The sequence below is a fragment of the Prionailurus viverrinus genome, chromosome D1, assembly GCF_022837055.1.
Source record: "Prionailurus viverrinus isolate Anna chromosome D1, UM_Priviv_1.0, whole genome shotgun sequence".
Classification (NCBI taxonomy): Eukaryota; Metazoa; Chordata; class Mammalia; order Carnivora; family Felidae; genus Prionailurus; species Prionailurus viverrinus.
Window position 1 is genome coordinate 67,065,968 of NC_062570.1, and position 16,631 is coordinate 67,082,598.

Below are 16,631 nucleotides of genomic sequence, written 5' to 3' on the forward strand. Positions count from 1 at the left end.
AAGTTAGAAAATCATCTGAGTACCATTTAATCCCACTTAATTCAATTTAAAATCAGTATGAAAGTGAGCAAATTATTTAACTTTGATAGACCCCCACAGGGTAACTCACTGTATTTCTATCAAGAGTCCGTAATATACATGAAAATGCTCAGTATTTTTAAATGAACTGAAGATCCAATCTGATAGTCTCTCCTATAAAGAAAATGCCTAAATAAATGTAAGCTGTGTGACACATCTAAAGAAAATATCGATTGGCTTTCCCAACACAACAATACGGAGAGAACCGGTGGCACAAGTAAAAAAATAAAAATAAAAAAAAATATATATATATTTAAAGTAGCCTCCATGCCCACCGTGAGGCTTGAACTAAGTACCCTGAGATCAAGAGTCACATGCTCTACCAACTGAGCCCGCCAGACACCCCAGCACAAGTAAAATTTACAACAAAGAACATACATAGATCTAGGAGCACCTGGGTGGCTCAGTCAGTTAAGCATCTGACTCTTGGTTTCAGCTCAGGTCATGATCTCACAGCTTCATCAATTCAAGCCCTGCATTGGGATTTGCGCTAGCAGTGTGGAGCCTGCTCGGGATTCTCTCTCTCTCCCCCTCCCCCACTCACGTTGTCTCTCTCAAAATAAAAAAACTTTTAAAAAACTTTTAAAAAAGAACACACATAGATCTAAACCTTTTTAAAAACTATGTGCAAAACTGTGTGTGTGTGTATGTGTGTGTGTGTGTGTGTGTGTGTGTGTGTGTATTCCAAGGAATTCTGACTTTTCCATAGTATATTATTCACCCAAATATTTACACTGAGTGTTGTTTTAACTTGTAACGTTATGAGAATGGTTTTTTTTTTAAATATATTTGCCTTTTGAAAGTACAACCTATTACAAATTACAAAATTATTTTTTAATTAAGTCTTATATTTTGTACTATTCTGTCCAGATAAATTTCCTAATACGTACAAACAGCAAGCATTATAAAAACTTCATGAGCCTCTATGTTTATAGTAAGTTGAATAGTGTCACCCCCAAAATTCCACCAGAACTCCAGAATGTGACCTTATTTGGAAATAGGGTCTTTGTTGACGTAATTAGTTAAGGATCTCAAGATGAAATCATCCTAGATTTAGGGTGTCCCCTAAATCCAATGATTATTGTCTTCATAAGAGAAAGGAGGAGATTTGGACAGAGACACAAAAGAAAGCCACGTAAAAATGAGGCAGAGATCAGAGTGATTGCTGTCACAAACCAAGGAAGCCTAGAGCCACCAGAAACTAAAAGAAGGAAGGATACTTCCTTAGAGTATTCAGAGGGAGCAGTGCCCTCCCAGCACCTTGATTTCAGACTTACAGTCTCCAGAACTGTGAGAAAATAAGTGTTTTTATAAGCCACCAAATTTGCAAGATGTGTTATGGCAGTGCTGGAGAGCTCATAAGTGCTGGAGAGCTAAACTGTAGCTATCATACAATACACTGTAGTATTGTTAAAACATCTTGAAAAGTAAAGATTATTTCTCTGGTATTTTCCTATAATAATGTGAAGGTCCCCTTAAAATACAAGCTTTTTTTTTCTTTTCTTAATATTTTTGTTCCTATACTCTAGAATAATCGATATCTGTAAAACTGTACATAAATTTTGTTTTAAATCTAGCCTGTCTCAAATTCATTTAAACTTAAGCAGTTGTATGAAATATTTCCATAGGCAAAACTTTCATTCATTTTTTTCAGTAAACAATGAAACACAGATATAACTAAAAAATAAAAATAAATAAAAGCTCTAATGAAAAATTCTAAAATGAAGACATAAGTATAAGAAAAAGTGAAATAATTATGAAACTATAAGTCATCTTTTCCTTTAAAAGGTAGATTACAGAAATGAGAATTTTAAATGAACAGCCTTTACTTTGTAAATAATTTCATAACCCAAGTCATTACTCAAGTTCATCAATAATTAACTGGGCATTAAATCTTGTTAATACCTAATGATCTCAGTTTTGACAACAGCAATGTTTTAAAATTAAGAAATACTAGGGGCACCTGGGTGGTTCAGTCAGTTAAGCATCCGATTCTTGATTTCAGTTCAGGTCATGATCTCACAGTTCGTGGCATCGAGCTCCACACTGGGCTCTGCACTGACAGCAAGGAGCCTACTTGGGATTCTCTCTCTCCTTCTCTCTCTGCCCTCCCCAGTTCCCACTCTCTCTCTCTCAAAATAAATAAATATTTAAAATAAATAAACTCTAGTCTACTACCAACACAGTGATTTAGTCAGTGTCTTCATTTTTTTTTTTTTAATTTTTTTTTTCAACATTTATTTATTTCTGGGACAGAGAGAGACAGCATGAACGGGGGAGGGGCAGAGAGAGAGGGAGACACAGAATCGGAAACAGCCTCCAGGCTCCGAGCCATCAGCCCAGAGCCCGACGCGGGGCTCGAACTCCCGGACCGCGAGATCGTGACCTGGCTGAAGTCGGACGCTTAACCGACTGCGCCACCCAGGCGCCCCAGTGTCTTCATTTTTATAACAGTTTTTAATGAAGATGATCATCATGTCAGGCACATAATATATAACATAAATTAACCTACAACTGGGAAATAAAATTGCTGCTCAAAAAATTATTTTGAGAGGTTAGGTTTCTTAGGAATTCATTATTTTGATAGTTGTATCTAAAATTTAAAAGCTTACCCTGAAACCTTTCTCAACACACTTTACCACTATCTTTTCCCAATACCCAAAACTGTATTTCCCTATCCACTAATGCTAAGTTTACCTGTATATTTCTGGTTCTATCAAATGCCTATGTTACTTGTCACCTCCCACAAAATCCCCACAGGTGATCAGTGACATGTTTTTACGTACACCATTATAAAATATCTCCAAGACTAATCAAATGGCAATTTTATTTTCCAAAATACACACTCTTTAGAAGGGAGGAGTCAGAACCCACTGATACACTTGTATTCTGTACACAGAATGTGTTTGAGACCCCAAGTCCTAAGGAACTTTCTTCCCATACTTATCCACCCTCTCCAGCATCAATTGCTCTAACTCCATCCATTTCCACTCATTGTTCTGCCTTCATTTACGTTCAAATCTGTCCTATACATTTTTTTAAACTCTCATTGGACCTATTTCTGCAATTTAATTCAAACATATCTAACTAAGCACCAATCAACCAGACAACTCAGATAAAAAAAAAATGACATCCTTAAAAACAGTAACAATAATAAAGCCTTTATCCTTAAGATAAAGTGTTCAAAGTTTTCCAACCAGATACTCTTTTTTTTTTTAAAGTAATCTCTACACCCAATGTGGGGCTCAAACTCACAACACCAATATCAAGAGATATTGATATGCTCCTCTGACTGAACCATCCAGGCAGCCCTCCAACCAGATATTCTTACCTCTCAAAATCAGATGACTCAAACAAAGTCATCTTAATCTGCTGTTTCAACTTACTATCCTTTCTCCTGCTTTAAGTTTTGCAATTTGGTTTACAACACAAGATTCCAGCTGTAACAATTCTGGGGTAAGACTATCCTTGAATAAATTCTCAAATCAGAACATGGTATACAGGAGTACAGGCTTAGGTAACTTCTAGCCCAGTATTTGCCACCCAACAGTGGTGTAACCATTCACAAGAGGAGGTGGACGGGTGGTGCAACCAGGTGCATCAGTTTCTTTCTGAAAAGAAGAAAGTAGACTCCACATCCAGCATGAAACCCAACATGGAACCCAACACGGGGCTTAAACTTACAACCCCAATATCTAGACCTGAACTGAGATCAAGAGTTGGATGCTTAACAGACTGAGCCACCCAGGCACCCCAGTGCATCAGTTTCATATCCACAAAGTGGACTGAATTAAACAATCTGTACAGTTAACTTATAACTCAAACATTTTATGAAATTGAAAGATCTTGATTAACTCCACGTGTCACTGATCATTCTGCCATACCTGACACTGAGAAATATTCCCTCACTTTCTATGACTCACTTTTCATGACTCTTGATTTCCGGCACAGAAAACTCTAATTTATAATGGTTTAACCATATGAGGTTATAATCTTTCATGTAAAAAATAAAAATTCAGAGGGCAGTTATGACAATCTCACTATAAATCATTAGGACCCAGGTTCTTTCTAGGGTTTAAGTCCTTATCTACATGGCCATAGCTCTATCCTAATGACTGTCAAGTCTCTGTGTCCAGCCTCTACTTGTCCCCTTTTCTGAAGTCTCGATTTGGATGGCTATGAAGTAAAACTCACCATCTTCCAAGTTCACAAAGACAAATTTTAACAGAAAAATATTTTCAACCACCTATTTAAGTCATGATATCACAAGTATCCCAGAGTTTCATGTTTGGAATTTTACATCACTTCTGACTCCTCTTTCACTTCCCACAGCTATGGGAAGTTCACACCATCATGAGCTCTAAAGAGAAAATAAATTGGATTCGGTGAGGCTTATACAGCACATGACTTAGGACGCGCATTTATCAAATTGGCTTTGGCCCTCCAACAACTCTAATGTTCTAAAGTCACTATCCATATTACCAAGTCCATGAGCCTATTTGTCCTTATTATCAAGTCCATGAGCCTATAGTAAGACTATTTGTGTCACCCCAAAACTCATATGTTGAGACCTAACTCCCAATGTGATAGCATTTGAAGGTGGAGCCAAAGTGACGATATTTGGAGGTGACTAGGCCACGAGGGCTCTGTCCTCATGAATGAGATGAGTGCCCTTATAAAAGAGCTCCAGAGACTTATCTTGTCCCTTCCACCATGCAAAGACATGATGAGAAGACCACTACCCATGAACCAGGAAGCCAGGCCTCACAGGAAGACCCTGAATCAGCTTGGGCTTTGATTTTGGAATTCACAGCCTCCAGAACTGTGAGAAATAAATGTTTGTGGTTTAAGCCACTCAGTCAATGAGTGTTACAGTTGTTACAGCAGCTCAAATGGACTAAGACACTACCGATAGTCCTCATTATACATTACATCTTCAGAGCTTTTGATATTTATTCATCATTTCCTCCTCCTCAAAATTCTCTACACCCAAGGTTTCCATGATATCACACAATCTTGGTTCTCTTGCAATACCTCTGACCACTCCTAATTATTACTGCTCCATCTCCTTCTTAAATATTGAATTTTCTCTGGGTTCATTTCTTAGGCTACTTATTTTTTCACCCTATACACATTTCCTCAACAACCTCATTTTTTTTTGTTATATCTGACAATCAGTTGGTTATTGGTAATTGCCAAATTAAATCTCTAATTTTCAATTATCTTCTTACATCCTGATCCATATATCTAACAACACCTAAATGACATCTCTACCTTGATTATAGGCAAGCACCTTTAATTTAACATATCCAAAACTAAGCTCAGCATTTCTTTCCTGCATCCAAATTTATTTCTTCTCCTGAATTCCCTATTTGCATTCATAGCATCATTACCTGCCCAATTAACTAGCTAGAGACTTTGTTACCCTCAACTACTCTTTCTCCTTTACCCCTCACATCCATTTCACTACTAAATTTCACTAATTTGAGCTTTCAAATTTCTCTGGACTCCATACCTTCCTTTCCATTCCCTGTAAAAGTTCCTGAGTTTTCTCACACTGGTCTTTCTTCCTCTAGTCCATTGCCATTTGAGTCATATTTCTATGTTGTTTCTTGTTTTTCAAGACCCCCATTTTTCAACAGACCCCACTGTCTACAGAGTCAAGGCTAAATTCCATAGCCTATACAGAACTTTTCATAATCTTATCTGAACCCACTCCAGCAAAGCTCACGTCAATTCCCATCTACACTATACTTTTCTCCACTCCTGGAACAAGACAGTCACATATTTACATTTTTTTCTCCCTGGCTATAATCTCCTTTACCCTCTTATCCCCATGGCAATGCTTATTCATCTTACATAACTTGTCTCTTGATTTTGGCTCAGGTCATGATCCCAGGGTCGTGGGATCAGGCCCTGCACTGAGCATGGAATGCTCTCTTTCCCCTCTCCCCAGCTTGTGAAAGAAAAGAAAGAAAGGATGGAAGAAAGAAGAATGGGGAATGGGGGAAGGAACCCAGGCTGACTATGAATTACAATGGTTCCATAATAACCAATAATCAGTTTTTAAAGTGTCTCAACCTATATGGACAGGTATTGTGCATAAGTTTACCTCTTAGCTTATCTCACTTATACTGCCTAAATAAAACTGATGAAACACCTAAGAAGTATTTCAAATCTTTTGCTAATATACTTAGGTCAGTTGATATGAAAGAATATGAGAACCTCAAATAATGATGATACTTGACTCCAGGTTAAATGTATCTAGATAAATCGGTTAAATTCTAAATGTATTAATGGACAGCAAAAGTAAACAAAAAGAGGAGTGCCCAGCTGGTTCAGTCAGTATAGCAAGCAACTCTTAATCTCAGGGTCATGAGTTCAAGTTCCATGTTGGGTATGAAGACTACTTAAAAAAAAAAAAAATTAACTTAAAAAGAAAAGTAAACAACAAAAAAAGTCATTAAGGGATTTAACCCATGTGGTCATTATCAATTTTTCTTGGACAAATTTCGGTAAAGTAGAAGAAACAATAAGAAAAATAAACAGTTTTGGTTAAATAAGCTCACCTGTTAGAAACATATTTCCTAATTTCCTAAATATTGTGCCAGAGTCATATGCAAAGTCAAGAAAATAAAGTCTTAATTTCAAATTATCAAAATCAATCTGTCATAAAAATCAGTGGTTTTCAAGTTATATTCTCCTTAGCATGACAGTATATTATAAGAGCACAAAACTGGAAACATATTAAATATCCAATAATAAAGTGAAATGATGAAGTCAAATTGATATACCCATAAGATATAATAATAACATCTACTGAAGATGTTTTCCTGGAATTTTATAGAATAATCTTTCCTTATGTCATCAACATTAAGGAAAAAGAATACTAGGAGTATCTTTTTATCTACTTTATTTTATAACTTTATTTTATTAAATAAAATAGCTTTATTTTATAACTTTTTTGAATTATTTTTTTTAATTTTGAGATAGTTGTAATAATAAATAACACAGAAACCCCATTTCTCCTTACCCAGTTTCTCCCAATGGTAACACCCTATAAAATTATAGTACAATATCAACACCAGCAAACTGACACTAATACAATCCAATTTCTTATTCAGAGTCCCCAGTTTTACTATATTTATTCACATTGGTGTGTGTGTGTGTTTCACTTTCATATGATTTATCATATATGTAGGTTCATGTATCCACCACCTAGTCAAGATACAAAATAGTTCTATTGCATGAACAATAGCCAAACTATGAAGAGAGCCCAAATGTCCATCAATTGATGAATGGATAAAGATGTGATGTATATGTACATATATATACATATACATATGTATAATGGAACATTACTCAGCCACCAAGAAGAATGAAATCTTGCCACTTACAGTGACGTGGATGGAGCTAGAATGTATTATGTTAAGTGAAATAAGTCATTCAGAGAAAGACAAACACTGTATGACTTCACTCATATGTGGAATATAAGAAACAAAACAGATGAACATATGGGGTAGGGAAAAGAAAGGGAAACAAACCATAAGAGGCTCTCAATGACAGAGAACAAACCATAGGTTGATGGAGGGAGGTGGTAGGAGATGGGCTAGATGAATGATGGGTACTAAGGAGGGCACTTGTGATGAGCATTGGGTACTATATATAAGTGATAAAAACCATGGAATTCTACTCCTAAAACTAATATTGCACTGTATGCTAACTATAATTTAAATTAAAAAAAAAAAAAAGGAAAGAAAAAAACCCCAAGAAACAAAATAGTTCTACCAACATAAAAATTCCTCCTGTTACCCTTTTAAAAATTGATTTATGTTTTATTATTTTGAGAGAGAGCATGTGGGTGGGGGAGAGAGAGGGGCAGGGGGGCAGAGAGATAAAATCTTAAGCAGACTCAATGCTCAACTCGGAACCTGATGCAGGGCTGGAATGTCACAACTGTGAGATCATGCCCTGAGCCAAAATCAAGAATCAGATACTTACCCAACTGTGCCACCCAAGCACTCCCTTCCTGTTACTCTTTTATAACCACACTCTTTCTTTATAGCTTTTTGTATTTTCCATATTTTCAGCAATTGTGTGTTCATTCAGTACATCATTACCAAACATCTACTATGTGTCTGCTACCATTGTTTTGGATACAATTCAAATTGCATTAATTATTTCTAACAGTTTGTAAAAGCAATTTTTCAAAAGACAAGGTTGTCTTTCAACCCAATTTTAATGCAGATATATGAAAAAATTTAACTAAGAAGTATTACTAAAAAAAAGTGTTACTAAATGAAAAGTAACTTTAGGAACATATATAGAGGGCACTGATTAAATGAAGGAAAACTGTGGTATTAAGTATACAATATTTCAGTATCATATTATCATAATCTGATTAGCTTTTAGAGACAGGTAATAAAATCATAGTAATTCCCAAAGAAAACTTCATAATAAAGATTTACAGAATGAACTAGGTTTGTTCTTCACTTACAATTCAATTTTTTTTTCAACGTTTTTTATTTATTTTTGGGACAGAGAGAGACAGAGCATGAATGGGGGAGGGGCAGAGAGAGAGGGAGACACAGAATCAGAAACAGCCTCCAGGCTCCGAGCCATCAGCCCAGAGCCCGACGCGGGGCTCGAACTCACGGACCACAAGATCATGACCTGGCTGAAGTCGGACGCTTAACCGACTGCGCCACCCAGGCGCCCCTTCACTTACAATTCAAACAAGTACACAGATTTAGTGGATTTTCTTCCAATAAGTTTCAACAGAGGGCTTCACATAAAAAGGACTATTCAAAGGAGACCACTCAAGACATAAGAGTGTTCAAATGTCTTCAAAGTGATCCCAAACTAAAACATCTGCTCTTCAAAAGACACTGTAAAAAAATGAAAAGGCAAACCACAGATTGAAAGAAACTATTTACAAAACACCTGATAAGGACTTGTATTGGAAAGTGAAAAACAAACAGACAAAAAACCTTTAAAATAAGCCAAGCAATTCAATAGAAAAGAACCAAAATTTGATCTGAAAGTTTACAAAAAAATATTCAAATACAGTAAGCACATGAAAAGGTGATTAACATCATTAGTCACCAGGAAAATGCAAATTGAAACCACAATGAAATATGATTACATATCCACTAGAATCGCTAAAAAAAGTTTCAATTTTAGAAAGTAAAAATAAATAAAATAAAAAGATCAGCTGGAACTTTTATACATTTCTGGAAAGAATGCAAAATGGCACAGCCAATTTGGAAAATAGTTTGGCAGTTTCACACAAAGTTAAACAGACACTTACTATATGACCCAGCAATTCTTCTCCCATGTATTTATCCAAAAGAAATGAAACCATATGAACACTCAAAGATCTGTATGCAAACATTCAGAATAACTTTGTTCATAATGGCCAAAAACTGGAAACTCAAATGTCCGCTAAATGGTGAATGAATAAATTCTATCATATTCAGCAATAAAAAGGAGCAACTGACAATAAATACAAAACGGATAAATCTCAAACATGTTTTTAAGTGAAAAAAAGTCAGACATTAAAAACACTATATAATTCCAGGGGCTCCTGGGTGGCTCAGTAAGTTAAACACCCAACTTCGGCTCAGGTCATGATCTCAGGGTTCAACAAGTTCAAGCCCCACAATGGGCTCAGAGCCTGGAGCCTGCTTCAGATTCTGTGTCTCCCTCTCTCTCTGCCCCTTCCCCACTCGTGATAGCGCGCGCTCTCTCTCTCTCAAAAATAAACATTAAAAAAAATTTTTTTAAACACTATATAATTCCATTTAGATGTTATTCTAAGAAAAGACAAAAAAGGACAGAAAACAAATCAATGACTGCCAGAGGCTAGGGAGGGAACTGACAGCACAGGGGCAGAGAGAATTTTCTGTAGGGACAGAAATGTTCTATATCTATACCGTGATTGTGGCAGTGGCTACCTTTATGTATACACCTGTCAAAACTCTTTAAACTGTTCAGTTAGAAAAGTGTCGGGGCACCTGGGTGGCGCAGTCGGTTAAGCGTCCGACTTCAGCCGGGTCACGATCTCGCGGTCTGTGAGTTCGAGCCCCGCGTCAGGCTCTGGGCTGATGGCTCAGAGCCTGGAGCCTGTTTCCGATTCTGTGTCTCCCTCTCTCTCTGCCCCTCCCCCGTTCATGCTCTGTCTCTCTCTGTCCCAAAAATAAATAAACGTTGAAAAAAAAAAAAATTTTTAGAAAAGTGATATTATATGTAAATTACACTTTGATAAACATGACTAAAGAAAAATTATCCCAAGTAAAGAAATTATAATAAAGTCATACATTTTACTATCCAAATTCTATAGTTTATAAAAGCTTCTGGATTCTGTTAATTAAAAAAAATAATCTTCCCTAGGGTGCCTGGCTGGTTCAGCCTATAGAGCATGAGACTCTTGACCTCGAGGTTGTGAGTTCGAGCCCCACATGTGGCAGAGAGTTTACTTAAAAAAAAAACAAAAAATAAAAAATAATCTTCCTTTTCTCTGCTGTGGGATAGTGAGTAGTCATGACAGCCCTGGGTGGGGTGCGGGTTGTCAGAGCCCAAGTGAACCAAGTAAGGAGTCCATGTGGGAAGGGTCGTTCAAAAATGTTCTCAGCTCAAGTCCTGGAAGAAGGGTGTCAATGCAGAAGGGCAACCTGGCATGGGACACTAGGGTGAACAGAGCGAAGAGGATGTATTCACATGAAAGTAGCCCAGTGTGGGGTATCAGCGCCTAAGTGGGGTGAGAAATATATCCACAAACAATGGGGAAGCTGATATGAGGAGTCAGAGTAGGTTGAGGAAGGTGTCCCTTTATCAGGATATCCTGGTATAGGCTGTTAGATCCTGAGAAGGGTAGTGGAGTGGGAAGGATAGAAGGAAGAATCAGCAGAGAAAGAAAGGCATCAAGAGAGGAGGAGGAGGTAGCAAATATGAAAGACTGGTCAAATACAGGAGGATTGAATAAATATATTAAGGATAATGGAAACGAGATTTCTCACTATCAAAGAAGAGTATTACAAATATGAAAAAGAAAAAAAAAAAAAACTAGAATGGACCCTGGAGTGTCGTACTGAAATTGGAGGTATTAGTGTAAACTCATCATTTTCACTATATACAGACAAATAAAAATATATGTAAATGTGTTTGTGTACATACATCTATGTATTCCCCAACTTCATCCATTAAGAGGGTCTGAGAGCACTAACAACCGAACAGCAATAAAAATACTAGCACTGAAATCTTAGCTTCAAAATGTCATTCTCAGGGGCCCCTGGGTGGCTCAGTCAGTTAAGCATCCAACTTCTGCTCAGGTCATGATCTCACAGTTTGTGAGTTCAAGCCCCACGTCAGGCTCTGCACTGACAGCTCAGAGCCTGGAGCCTGAAGCCTGCTTCGGATTCTGTGTCTCCCTCTCTCTCTGACCCTTCCCAACTCATGCTTTGTCTGTCTGTCTGTTTCTCTCTCTCTCTCTCTCTCTCTCTCAAAAATAAATAAACATTGAAAACAATTCAAAGCATCATTCTTAGGGAGCCTGGGTTGCTCAGTCGGTTGAGTGTCTGACTCTTAGGCTCAGGTCATGGTCTCATAGTCATAAGATCGAGCCTGGCATCCAGCTCTGCACTGACAGTGTGGAGCTTGCTTGGGATTCTTTCTTTTCCTCTCTCTCTCTCTGCCCCTCCCCCACTCTCTCTCTCCCTCAAAAATAAACAAACTTAAAAAAAAAAAAATCATTCTCCACTAAAAGGATTCAGGGACCCTAGAGAAATGGCCAACTGCAGGACTAAGGCAGATATAGTATAGGATAAACTTTCTCATGCCAAAAAGTAAAGACATGCTCAAAGAATGATGGGGATATGTCATAAAGACACAGAAGCCAGGTTGAATGGGCTCTCATTGGCCAAATAAGAAACAACCTAAACATCAAAATAAATAGTAACAGAATATAATCCACTAAAAAAAAAAAAAAAATCATACAGGGGTTCCTGGGTAGCTCAGTCAGTTTAAGAGTCTGACATCTGACTTCAGCTCAGGTCATGATCTTGCAGTTTAAGCCCCATGTGGGGCTCTGTGCTAACAGCTCAGAGCCTGCAGCCTGCTTCGGATTCTGTGTCTCCCCCTCTCTCTGCCCCTCCCCGGCTCTCTCTCTCTGTCTCTCAAAAATAAATAAACATTTAAAAAGAAAAGCTTGATGAGGAAAAAGATATTTACAGAGCTTCAAAGTACTCCTCACAAAACTATTAATTAACAATTACATATTAACTTTATAACGAAGAAGCCTGGCAGGGATTGCTTATATCAAGTAATCAAAGTGAAAATCATCAATAATGGGATAAACTGAAATTGTGTACCACCTGATAGGCTGCAATGAGCATCACTTTTTGTGATATTTCTACACAAAGTACATAACCTGTATGTATCTAATCACTGGAGAACAGATAACCCCAAACTGAGGGGCATTCTACAAAATAACTGCCCTATAATCTTCATAAGTGTCAAGGTTATGAAAAGCAAGAGAAGATGAAGGAATTGTTCCAGACCGAAGAATAAAGAGACGTGACTAATAAAAGCAACATATAATTCTGAATGGGATCCTTTTGCCAGTAGAAAGATTAATAGCACTATCAACAACGCTTAAAACTAGATGGAGTACTATATCAACAGAAATTTCCTGATTTTGATAATTGTATTGTGATTAAAGGAGAATATCCTTTTTTGTAAAAACATGCACACTAAAGCATTATGGAATGACGGCATCAGGTCAGCAGCTTCCTCTCAAATGGTTCAGGGAAAAAAGTTCTACCTTATTTGCAAGTTTCTGCAAGTTTGTGATTGTTTCAATTTTCTTAAGTGAGAAAAAACAATGTTGCTAAAAATGAAATAATGTTAAAAATAAACTGTGATTTTGGGGTGCCTGGGTGGCTCAGCCGGAGAAGCGACCCACTTTGGCTCAGGTCATGATCTCAGGGTTTGTAACTTTGAGTCCCACATTGGGCTCTCTGCTGTTAGTGTGGAGCCTGCTTCGGATCCTCTGTCCCCCTCTCTTTGTCCCTACCGACTTGCGTGCTCTCTCTCAAAAATAAATATTAAAAAAAATAAATAAACTGTGATTCTCCATATTGTTGGTAAGAGACGGCAGAATGCAAAATTACTAGGAAATAAGAAAATGTTGGAGCCAGAAGATACTTTAAATACAGCCCAACCTCTTCTCTTAACAATTGACCTCCATTAGGTCATGAGTAGTGACAGATTAAAAAATGTAAGTTTCCCACTGGGGCACCTGGGTGGCTCAGTCGGTTAAGCGACAACTTCTGCTCAGGTCACGCTCTTGAGGCTTGTGAGTTTGAACCCTGCATTGGGGTCTGAGTTGAAAGCTCAGAGCCGGGAGCCTGCTTTGGATTCTGTGTCTCCCTCTCTCTCTGCCCCGCCCCTGCTCACGCTCTTTCTCTCTCTCAAATACGAGTAAACATTAAAAAAAAAAAAAAAAAAAAAAGTTTTTAAATAAAAATTTCCCACTGAAGGAAATTAGAAGAGTAATAGTGAAAGGAGGAGTTGACAGAGAATGGGTAGCACAATGACATTCTGACGCTACAGATGACTGTAACCATCAGCAAAACACAATCTCAGCATCTCCTCTGAAAGATGTAGGGACTACCAGCTGCTATATAAAATTCCTTGCAAATGTTCAACTGGAATTAACCTGAAATACATGTGCTTCCTAGTTCAATTTATTACATTATGCTTAGCTACAGAATACAAAGAAATGCAAATACAAAAATAAATGTGCATGAACCCTGAATTTTCTTAAGTTGCAGAAGTCCAATGATGAAATTAAAATTCAATGCATTTGCCAAACTGTTCCTTATGAAGAAAATTTTGCGATGAATTAGAAGATTAGAACATGCATTAAACACTGTGTGTCAATTATACTCAAAAAGACTTTTTTAATCCAAAAAAAGGTTTTTTAGTCACACATTAACATTAAGACCTTCAGCGGTTGGATGACTGTCCTTACTTAAAAGATAGTGCTCAGACACTCTGAAATGACTATCATATCTTGTCCTGAAAGAACAGGGAGCATTTCCTAGAAACGTTTAAAACTGCAAGGACCCCCTTCCCCAGTACCATGGGTTCACTGGGGCGGTGACTAGACAGGCCTCCGACAAGGAAGGGGTGAGGTAGCACTGGACTCTCTCAGCATTTCCTTTTGGAGAGGACAGCCCCCTGCGTCACTCGTTACTCACTCAGGATGCAGGGCAGAAGTTTATCCCCGAGGAACTTAACACAGTTGGCTTCTGCCCTCCTAGCCCTGAGATCCTGGCCCAATCCCGCGGGCACCAGGGCGCTGCCCCTGGTACCCGGCCTCCTTCGGAGCGAGGGTCGCAACACCCGGACTCGCCCCCAGCTAGGCCTCCCTGGGCCCCCGCGGACGCGGCCTCTTCCCCTTCTTCTCCCCTCCCCCTCCCCTCGTGCCGGTCCCTCACGCCCACCGTGAGGCTCAGCCCAGCCACGAAGGCCGGACACCGACCTCCCGCTCCGCCGCGGCCGGCCCGGCCCTCCCCGCCTCCCTGCTGCGACGCCCAGCCCCGCAGAGCCCACTGGACAGCAGCCGGGGGGGGGGGGGGGGGACGGGGGCGGGGAGGCCCGGGGGCGGCGCCCGCCCCACACCCTTACCTGGCTTCTCGTGGTCGTAGCCTACTACGATGAAGTAGTCGGCCAGCCGGGCCATGGCCGCCGCCGCAGCGCCCGGGAAGCAGGTGCCCGTCGCCGCCCTTGCCGCCGCCGCCCACCGGGCCCGGGAGGGCTCAGCATTTTCCCTGCAGCAGCAGTAGCAGCAGCGGCGGCACTTCAGCCATGTTTGACAACCAAGGCGCGCTGTGCGCCTGCGCTAAGCCGAGCGCCTGCTCCTCCCCCGCCCCCACCCGCGCAGACTCCCGGACCCGTGGCCAAGGGTGAGCCCACCCCGCAGCTCCCCGGGTCGCTCGGACTGCTGGCTTAGTAGAGTGGGCTGCTGGACGTATTCCCGCCACCGCAGCCGCTCCTGGTGGTTCACTTGGAAGCCTAGTTGCCCTTTCGTGGCCCACCCCCCCCGCCCCCTCCCCTTTTTGTCCTAAGCGGGGAGTCCTTTCCTTCCGCCTTCTCTATTCTTTCTTTCTGGATCTGGGAAGAAGAGACAAGGATCGTTGAGGGGTCTCCTGAAAAGTTTGGCTCTTCCCCTCCCCCCACTACTCCCCTACCAAAGACGAGATTCTCCCGCCCTCGACTGCAGCATGGAATTTGCACTGCCAGGGCTTTTGCTGCACGTTTCCTGTTTATGTTGTGCAGATGGGAATTTTAGGAACATGCCACCGAGCAGGCGGGGGAGGGAGAGGCTTTTGCGCAATCTTGAGGCGCCTCGTGCTTCAGTGCTGGGTGGACTGGGGGCGGTTGGCCTGGGCTTCCCCCTGAGTGCCCGGTGGGGGTGGCTGGATTCCACCAAAGAACGCGGCATCCCCGGGATCCTCCTGAACTGGCCGGGTCCAATAGAGTGTGAGGGAGGAGGCTTTGTCTCTCCCAAGGGAGCCCCTCCCGCCTAGGTTTTCTGCCCTTGCGGCGGTCCAGGGCTCTTGCAGCAGGAGCAGGTGGTGGCTTCCAACATACCCACTCAAGCACGCAATACAAAGAATTAGTGGGTCTCACTAGAGATTCTCTAGGTCACTTTCTTTTTGGCTGCTAGTATTGATCATTTCAAATTTGGCTGGTGAAACACCCAGATGAGTTTGTTTTGTCATTTGTTAGTGTCTGGGGAAGTTTTAGTAGTCGGATAAGTTACAGGGGGTAGGCTGAAGTTTTGGGCATCTCCATGGTTTGCAAATGTGATCATCTTCGTGGTTGCTTATCGCTACTCTTTACTAATTGAGGACTTGACCCATACCATTTACATCTGTGTGGTATACAGTTGGTGCTTAACAAATATATTTAAAGAGTGAATGTACAATTTCCCCTCAACTACCAACAGGAAGTTGCTATAGCTTGAACTCTGAACTCAGAGTCCAGAGAGTTGGAGTTTCAATTCTGAAAGTATAATTGATCATTTCCTCTTTCTGTGCCATACTTTATTCATCCAAAAATTGAGAGGGTTGGGCTACACTACAACTAAAATTCCCGGGAAGGAATACCTTAACTCTAGGAATTTGTATGCAAATTGCTTGTGGTCAAACTTAATCAGTCTAGTTACAGGGGTGGAAAGAAGATAACAGATTGAACTTGAAAATAATTAAACCAAAAAAGCCTCAGTCACACCTCATGTAAGAATCCTCTCTATAACTTCCCTGAAGAGCTCATCATCCAACTTGATCACTTTCAGTAAGACGTAACCTTACTTCCTTGGGAGGCCGCGCATTCCACTGTTTAAAAGCCCTATTAGAAAGGTCTTACTCATTATGTTACAGTTGTTCTGTAACTTCCCCTATTCTCTCTGGAACTACCCAGAAATAAAAATCTTTTAGTTAGACTTTCAGATTTTTAAGGCAACTGTCATGTTCCTTCCCCATTTT

At 40.1% G+C, this 16,631-nt stretch overlaps 1 protein-coding gene across 3 annotated transcripts in view; it reads right to left on the reverse strand.

Moving 5' to 3' along the window:
• The window catches only part of SBF2 (SET binding factor 2), a 501,522-nt gene extending 486,541 nt beyond the window's left edge, over positions 1 to 14,981 (reverse strand). For all 3 annotated transcript variants that reach the window (XM_047877111.1, XM_047877108.1, XM_047877112.1), the window contains exon 1: positions 14,770 to 14,981. In XM_047877111.1, the coding sequence (XP_047733067.1) occupies positions 14,770 to 14,824 (55 nt within the window). In that variant the 5' untranslated portion in view covers positions 14,825 to 14,981. The remainder of the gene's footprint in view (positions 1 to 14,769) is intronic.
• Between the last annotated feature and the right edge of the window lie 1,650 nt (positions 14,982 to 16,631).